General features: G+C 55.6%; 1 protein-coding gene across 1 annotated transcript in view; it reads right to left on the bottom strand.

Annotated features, from left to right (window-relative positions):
• Positions 1-1,402: 1,402 nt before the first annotated feature.
• The window catches only part of LOC135873572 (cytosolic purine 5'-nucleotidase-like), a 30,644-nt gene continuing 23,859 nt past the window's right edge, over positions 1,403-8,187 (bottom strand). Inside the window, exons 15-18 of the mRNA XM_065398184.1 lie at positions 6,937-6,997; positions 5,869-6,045; positions 5,171-5,266; positions 1,403-2,783 (exon numbers count right to left, since the gene is read on the bottom strand). Coding sequence (XP_065254256.1) covers positions 2,727-2,783; positions 5,171-5,266; positions 5,869-6,045; positions 6,937-6,997 — 391 coding nt within the window. The 3' untranslated portion in view covers positions 1,403-2,726. The remainder of the gene's footprint in view (positions 2,784-5,170; positions 5,267-5,868; positions 6,046-6,936; positions 6,998-8,187) is intronic.

Here is an 8,187-nt window from a genome sequence, read left to right as displayed (position 1 = left end):
ACACTGACCCCGTGCCCCCCACCAGCTGACAGGATGCCCCAGGATAATCAGCAAGGGCACGCAGGGCTGCACTTATTTATACGCTACAATACAGGGCATTCACTGGCCACTTTCCCACCAAAGGACCCCACCCCCTGGAATCCTACTTGCATCTGGTCTGATTCTCGACCTGCTCCCTGCCCCATGGGGGACCAGCACTTCTGCCCCCATCCAGAGATCTAGCCCCATGGCCGGCCGGGCTCAGACAGGCCCCTGAGATGATGCTCCCCGGCTGGGCCTTTTGTCCCGAGCTGCACTACCCAAACCTCGGGAGTTTTCCAGATAAACCCAGCACAACCTGAGTCCCTCAGTATGAGGCTTCCTCCCTTTCCAGGAAGGGGACGACCTTCCCCATGCCCTTCCTGGAATGTCTCCCCGGAGCGACCGGGAGAGAAGGGGGGGGGAGATATACACCACATTCCTACATGTTTCCCTAAATCTCCTGCATGTTTCTGCTGCCCCCCAAAGCCGGTGGCTCAGCTGTGCTCACAGCTGCCCAGTCACTCAGGCCGTGGGGATGGAAGGTAACAATCGCCCCGGCCCAGCGTCTGGTTGGAAAGAAAACACGCTGGCTAAAAGTATCCCCTGCCTGGCAAGCAATGGAAGTTGCCTGACTAAAGGGGAGGCCTGTAAATATACTGGGGGAAATGTGTAATTGCCTTTCTACAGTGTTACTACTCTTAATAAATGTACATACCCTGTGACACAGTATGACCTAGTGCATTGCATACTGGCCTGGGACACAAGGTAGCTGTTTTTGGCTCTACTCCTGGCCTGCTGGCTGACCTTGAACAAGTCACTTCACCTGTCTGTGCCTCAGATTCCCCATCTATAAAATGGGGGAGAATAATTCCGACCTTTGTAAAGTGCTGTGAGCTCAATGGATGGAAGAGCACTATGTAAGACCGAGGTGGTGGTACTGTGATGAATCAACTAATGCTGAATACTTTGAGCCATTAAATAGCAGAATAGCAGGGTCCTGCTGAGCCAAGAGGGGACACCAGAGCAAAGCAAAGACCTTGCAAAGAGGCCCTGGGCTCTAATCCCACCACATGGGCAGGGCTTCTCAGCACAACTAATGTTGGCACCTCCAGTAGCCTTGTGCCTCTTGAAACGGTGCAGGGAAACTCTCAGGATTGACTTAGAGCAGCTGGTTTGGCTGCAGGACCTCCCACTGCCACAGCAGTGCAGTATTTCAGTGACCAGTAAGGAACTTCTTCCAAACTTGTGGTGACTAAGTATTTCTAACGCATCTTGTCTGCTCAATACCTAGAGGGGGTTGTGCATGGTCCCAGTCTCCACACTGAGTTGGGGGACACATATCAGACCCTCTCCCCCCAAAGACAGTACCCAGTGGTCTTCCTTTGTAGTATCTTTAATTTTAAAAAATGTACACAATAGCCTTAAAAATTCTCCCACCCTAGTCAAATTCCTCCATACTCAAAGAGCTGCCTGTGTGCTTTGAGCCATGAAAGTCAGTGCAGGAGCAGCTCTGCACACAGTCTAGGGTGCTCAGACCCAAAGGAACCTCCCTTCCCTCCCCCACATACACTGTATTCTCCATCCCCTTCTACCTATGGATGTAGGGCCCTCTCAGCACTATTGCAGGGATAGATGGTATATACACTTGGATGCTGCTGTGATCTGGATGGCTGTTCACTCTGTGAGATAGTCTTTGCATCACTCTGGTAGCTGACTTGATTTAAATTTACAATCAGGAACTTTCTGCCCTGCTCTGGAAGGCTGCAGTGCTAGGGCACACCTGCATTTCCACTGGATCCATCATTTAGCACCAAAGGGAAGAAGTATGGAGCTTGTGACTTTAAACTTCAGTCAGGTTTGAGCCTTATTGGGACAGTTTGGATTCTTTTATTCCCTGAACAGACCTAAGACAACCTTCATGCACAAGCCTTTAAAAACGGTACTCAGTTTGTGGGAGGGGGTTGGACACTATCAAGCATCCCTGCTGATATAAATGCAGTAGGGCTGCAGAGTGTTTCCTGAAAGAGGAGCTGGGATCCCAGCTCAAAAGAAATCTAGCTATTCAATTTATACTGAATGAGAGTTCACATTTCCTGGGGGATGGCAGGGGAGTGGAGGCAGAGGGCACAGACCAGCACTGCCTGCTCCAAGCCTTAGAATCCAGGTTCAGCCACAATTCCCAGGGAATCAGAGCTTTCTTTTCCCATCCCATGTAAGAGCAGTGGAATCGGTCAGGGTCACTAGCTCCTGCCTTGTAAGGGGTGAGTATCTGACTCCAGGAACTCCACCACGGCAGTAGACTCACACAAAGCAACAACTGCTACATGAGTCAACCTAGCAAAGGAGAAATCAGAGTGGGGACTGGACGGAGAAACTAGCATACCACAGACTTCTAGTGCACCAGCAGTGGCCTCTTACCCTTCCCTGGCTGCTAAAGGCCTTTCTGCCTCAGAGGCAGTTGAGGGGATACCTGGCCACGAACTGTCTCCACTGAATCAATCCCTGGAGGAACATGCAAACAACTGCTGGATTCCATAGGGCCCCCTTAGGCACTGGTGGCTAAGGCTAGACTGGCAGGGATAGTTGGCATGCAGTGTTTCTTTTCAGAACACTCTCCCGTTTCACAGGATTTTGATGCCTCAGAAAAATGCTTTGTTCTGGGTTTGGCAGCTGCCGTCCAGTCAGCAATCAGCCTGTGGCCCGGCTCAGTCATCGTCGTCATCCTCAGCCTCGTCAGTGTCCTGGAAAATGCCTCTGAGGTTCTGGAATGAGAGATGGTTGGCACTACCTGAGAGCTGTGTCCATGTCACTGCTGCTCTAAAACCCATTCTCACGGAGTAGGAGTCTGATCCTGCCCTTGGACACAAGACCTGCCCAACTGCTAGTTCTGGTTTTCCAAACTCTAGAGCCACCACGTCCCTGCTGTGCCCTGTGTCTCCTTACTCAGCAGTAGGCAAGGGCCTCCAACCCTCTCAGCTGCGCTTTTCAAGGTGACACAGCAAGCCTGATGTACAGGCTGGGCTGGAGGCTGTGCGCATTCCTGCTGCAGCCAGGCTGCTGCTGGAGACACAGCCCCCAGTGGAGCCCTGCACAGGACTCTATTTTTAATGCCGCTCCTCACTTAATTTAAGTATTAAAACTCTAGCCCACAACCACGCTGGGGCCAGGGCAACCTGCTATATTTGCCCCTCAAATCTGGGGGGAGAGCTTCAAGTTTTCTGAGTTACTGAACTTTTAAAGGACAAAAGAGAGCAAATCTGAGCTGGGTTGCAACATCTCCCCAAGCCATGAGCATGGGCCTGGGTAAGCTGACCCAGCAGCATCTGGCTAACCTGATTTGATTTGTGTGTATGATGCACCAAGTCAAAAAGGAGATCAGGGAGGCAGTACAAGGCCTGGGTCACTAAGCCCTGCAGTGCTCAGCTCAAAGCTTTGCTGGAGAACTACAGTGACGGACACTAAAGAGCCCAAAGAGAATTGTAGCTTCCTGTCTAATCCAAAGGCAGCCAGTGGCCTGACTTGAGTACTACAGACAATTACTTGGCTGATTTCCTCCTGCTCCGCTGCCCCATAGATCTCACTTTACTGGCTGTGAAGCAGTATTTCTGCACAGGTGGAGGCACAAGCATTTCCCACAGGGTGTGGGAGTGTGTGTGGGCAGGGAGCATTTCTTCGGGTGCATCACAGCCTTTGCAGCCCCTGGCTTCCATCACATGACCTGGCCTGAACCCCCAAATCATCTTGGCTTGTGAGGGCAGGTTGGAGTGACACTGCAACCCATTCGAATTAGGAACAGGCTGCCTTCAGTGCACCATCTCCTGGGTTTTAATTAGGAGGGATATTTGCATGAAAACAGGATATTTCCTGCTCTGGCTGCTTTTCCGCACCAGGAGAGGGATTAAGGCAGTTTGAGGCCCCTGTCATGCAGATGGCTCAAAGGAGCCCAGCACCCAGGACATCCCCAGCAGTCTGAGTTGGGTGGCTGCAAGCTGGCTGGCGCCATGGCTTTAAGGAAGCCCAGCTGCAGATGTAGCTAGGCCATGGGCCTGTCTTTGGTTGCTCTGCCAGCCTGCACCTGGGGTCAGTCATTGTGCTGGGAGGTTGGTGCTGCCTGTTAGGAGACACACACAGCACGCTCTCAGGGAGAGCACTTGGGCTCACCCCTTGTTGCTTTACCTGAATGGAAGGGCGAGGGTTGAAAGCTGGGAGTGTGTAAGGGTCTAACTTGGCTCAATGACGTGTTTGCTCACTGACAGCTGCCTTGGCCTCGCTGTGCTGCAGTACCCGTTGCCAGAGAACAGGCCCAGCGGGGCTACCTGGGCAGAACGGTTGCAGGCATCATTACCGGCCAAGTGCTGTGCAAAAGCCCAACTCAGTGAGGTCCAAGATGCAAATGCATCTGATCAGCTCAGAGAGCAGTTCCCGCTCTGGAGCTGTATTGAGTTCACTGCTAGCCCAGCCCATTTAGCCCCAGAGGGTGCTGTGCTCTGAGTCTGGTACACAATCTGTGCCTTTCGGGAGCTGCTGCATTAGTTTTGCTAGACATGTTTACTCTTCACACCATGGCTGAGTTATGCTCGGCACTGCCCCGCAAGGGCTACCACAACCCTCAAAAGGTCAGATGGAAGGGCGGAGAGAGCTGGTCTAGCCAGCACTGGTCAGGAAATCCACCCCCGTTGCACTCCCACCAGGGCTAGCAGCAGCGCTAGTGTAGACTGGCACAGGCTTTACCCACTCTGGGCAGGGGAAGAAGGCCCGTGCCCACTCCAACTGCTACCACCATCTGCTAGAGCAGCCCCAGCTTCAGGGTGCTGATGACATGGCAGGGGCTGCTTGTTGGCTAGGACATGGTCAAGGAGCAGCCCGTGGGCTGGATGCAGGGCGGCTGGGCAGACGAGGTGGGCAGTGAGGGGCAGCAGGAGCCCAGTACAGAGGCTGATGCCCCCTAGTGGTGGGGAGAGGGAGGGGGAAGTTGGGAGAGTGAAGCAGATCAGCCCAGAGGGTGAGAGGAGAGAGAAGCCAGGTGCAATGAATGTAGAAGGTGGAAAGGTCGGAGGTGAAAGAGCACAAGGTCAACAGTGCAGCCACCCCCAGGCAGGGAGAAGAGACGCCCCAGAGGCGCTCGGCAGTGTTACCGACACCCACCCACCTGGTGGCCGTGGAAGCTGAGCTGGTGCAGCCGATGCCCCGTTAACAAGCCCGACTCCCTGAGCTCCAGGTGCTCTACAGTCGATTCATGCGGCATCTGTGGACGCAGGGAGGGCATTTGAACACAGAGTTTGGGCCCTGAACTTTGTTTCCCAGGAGTGAGCCTGAGCTTCTCCAGCTCTACACTGCCCTGGGTTGGGGCCCCACCTCGTGAGCTGTACCAGGGTTGATCTAGGGAAGCAGTGACTGGATGGACCCAGTGGTCTCTCCCCCCATGCCTAGAGGCACCTCCCAGCCTTTCTACATCTCCTTCCATAGAGGGCTTCAAAAGCATCTCCCACATATCAATGAAGCCTCACAGGAGGGGTCAATAGCAGCATGCCTGCTGAAGAAACTGAGGCCCAGAGAATCCCTGGCAGGGCTGGGAATAGAGCCCAGCTCTCCTGGCTCCCAGCTCAGTGCCTGAACCACAAGGCCTTTCTTGCCCTCAGCAGTGCCAGCTGCATCCTGGCTTAGGGTGAACCTGATCCCATTGGATGGCCCTGTTGAGTTGCCCTCTGCACAATGGCCAAGCTCCCAGGACAGGACAGCTGGACTGACCCAAGGCAGAGTCCTGGCCATCATCTCCCTCTCTAACCCAGGCTCCCTGTGGACCCAGCCCATCTCCTTGCCCCGGCTTTGCCCTGGCCAAGTGCGTACCAGCACGGGCGGTGCACGGAACAGGTAGCTGAAGGGGTAGTAGAGGAAGTTGATGAAGGAGGCGGCGTAGAGGTCTGCATAGCGCATCAGCTGGTTGGCAAAGAGCGTCTGGCGGGAACCACAGCGGAAGAGGCTGCCCATCTTCCCGTAGCACATGTCCATCTCGTGGGTGACTTTCTGCAGGAGACAGCAAGTGAGTCAGCATGGCCTGAGGCCCAGCCCTGCCCTGGCTCCCCAGGGAGGAGATGGGGGCCTGTCAGTGTAGGACCCTTTTTTAAATGGAGAGTCAGATATAGGACAGACACCGCAACAGAGACATCAAAACAGGCACAGGTGCACGCTCCAGGGGACTGGCCAACGCTCAGGGCTATGTACCACAAGGCTCAACAAAGTCTAGGGAATCCCTGCCAGGGACCCCCAGACCCTACTGTGTCAGGCCCTGCCTGCTTCCTCCAGTGCTAGCCCCTCCTGGCTAGGAAGCTCAAACATCACCACAGCAGAGTGTCGCTCTTCTGCCTGGCAGAGGTAGCTCAGATTTTGCTGCCCCTTTGGCACCAGCCTGGCACCGACGGTGTTCATTCCTTTTGCCCCTCCATGCAGAGATCAGCTCCGGCAGCAGAGGATTTGGGTGTCTGCTTCTGCAGAGCAGAGCCACACACCAGCAAACAGCAGGAGAAGGCACACAAGCCTTTCTGAGGTGGGAAAGGGATCAGGAGGTGAACTCAGGGGCCCCACCACCAGGCTTGACCCCCCCGCCCGAACAGCCGCTATAACTAGACACAAGGAAGCAGAGATCATTCTGTGACCCAGATGGGACCTGCTGTGGGCCAGGAAGCCAGGCCCTGGGGACTGGGCTGGGCTGCTGCTCACTGCCCTGGTGGGGGAGCAGGATGATCCAGGAGCACCAGCTGACAGTCTTCCCCTCACATCTGCCTCCCCACCCCACCCCACCCCCCATTGCCAGAGGCATGGAGGGAACAGGAAGCAAGTTTCTGCTCTCACTCCCCCAGCTCTTAAAACAAGTGGCAGGGCCCCAAAGCCCCTCCCTGAGCCAAGAGCTCTGGGTACCTGGATCTGGCGCTTGATGGAGCTGATGTCCGGGCGCTCGCTGCTGCCGCTGTCCAAGGGCCTGAGGAGAGCACAGCACGGCACCAGGGTGAGTGTTGCTGGAGGGGGCAGTCCCAGCCCCTCCATCCTCCCAGCTGCTCCCTGCACAGTGCTCTGGACTGAACAAGAGCCAGAAGGGGCCATTGCTACATGCCCACAAGGTGGTCCAGTTAACATCCAGACCCGGGCTGATTCTGCCAAGTGCGTGTCAGATGCCCCAGAGCCCCCCTCATGCCAGGAGGGCATCCCACCCCCGCCTGGGTGTAACTGACACGAGGGACAGGACTGAGGCCCTGCCCCTTTGTGCTCCCTGACTCCGGGATGGGTCATGGCGCAGCCCTCGCTCAGTGCTAACAAGGGGTTGTTGGTTTCCGAGGCTCTGCGAGGGAAAGCATCAGGCCCCCGACAGATTGGCACAGTGTGACAGCATTGAGCAGGCGTCAGAGGGACGGCCTGGCACAGCGAGCGCCTCTCCCAGACCTGGGGCCTAACCTTCAGGGACACTCCAGCAACAGTTGGAGGCCTTAGGATGGGGAGAAAGGGTCCCCAGGGAATAGCCCCATTGCAGGGGCCTGCCTGGCTGGCAGAGAGCAGCTGTACACAGTGCATGGCATTATGGGTATTCTCTGCATCCCAGCATGTATGTTAGAGCAACCCCAGAGCGTCTCTTGCTTACAGTGCATGGCCCCAGAACTCAGGGAGCTCCAAAGGGGGTTAAAGCCCCCTCACACCTCCTCCCTGTCGTGCCTCAAGTGCCGGGGCTCAGGCCCTCCGACATGGGGATGTTCCCTGGAGGGGCCTCATGTGCAATTCCAAACATCCAGAACGCTGAGCATTCCCAACCCCTTTCTGCCATCCCCCAGCTAGAGAATGTGCCTAGGGAAGCTTTTGCTCAGCCACACCCATTTGAGTGTACCCCGCACCTCACAGAGCCACACGGTCTAACTTGCATCTGCATCTCTATGTAAGGGGAGCAGTGTGGAACGGGTGAGGTCACTGCTGGGAAGGTGCCCGCTGGGCTGCCTACCCAGGGCATTGCAGAGTCTTGGGAGCCTTGGGGGCTAGCTGGCTTGGTGACCATTGCTCCGCAAGTGCAGGGGTGGGGGTGCTTGTGGGGTTTCCCATTCACAGCTCAAAAACCAGATTTCCCAACACCTTCCCCAGCCACATGACCCTTGGGGGCAGAGCCAAAGGCAGATTCTCCTTCTACTT

This window comes from Emys orbicularis, chromosome 2, assembly GCF_028017835.1.
Source record: "Emys orbicularis isolate rEmyOrb1 chromosome 2, rEmyOrb1.hap1, whole genome shotgun sequence".
Classification (NCBI taxonomy): domain Eukaryota; kingdom Metazoa; phylum Chordata; order Testudines; family Emydidae; genus Emys; species Emys orbicularis.
Note: the sequence above shows the minus strand (reverse complement) of the source record. Positions and strands in the feature narration are given on the sequence as shown.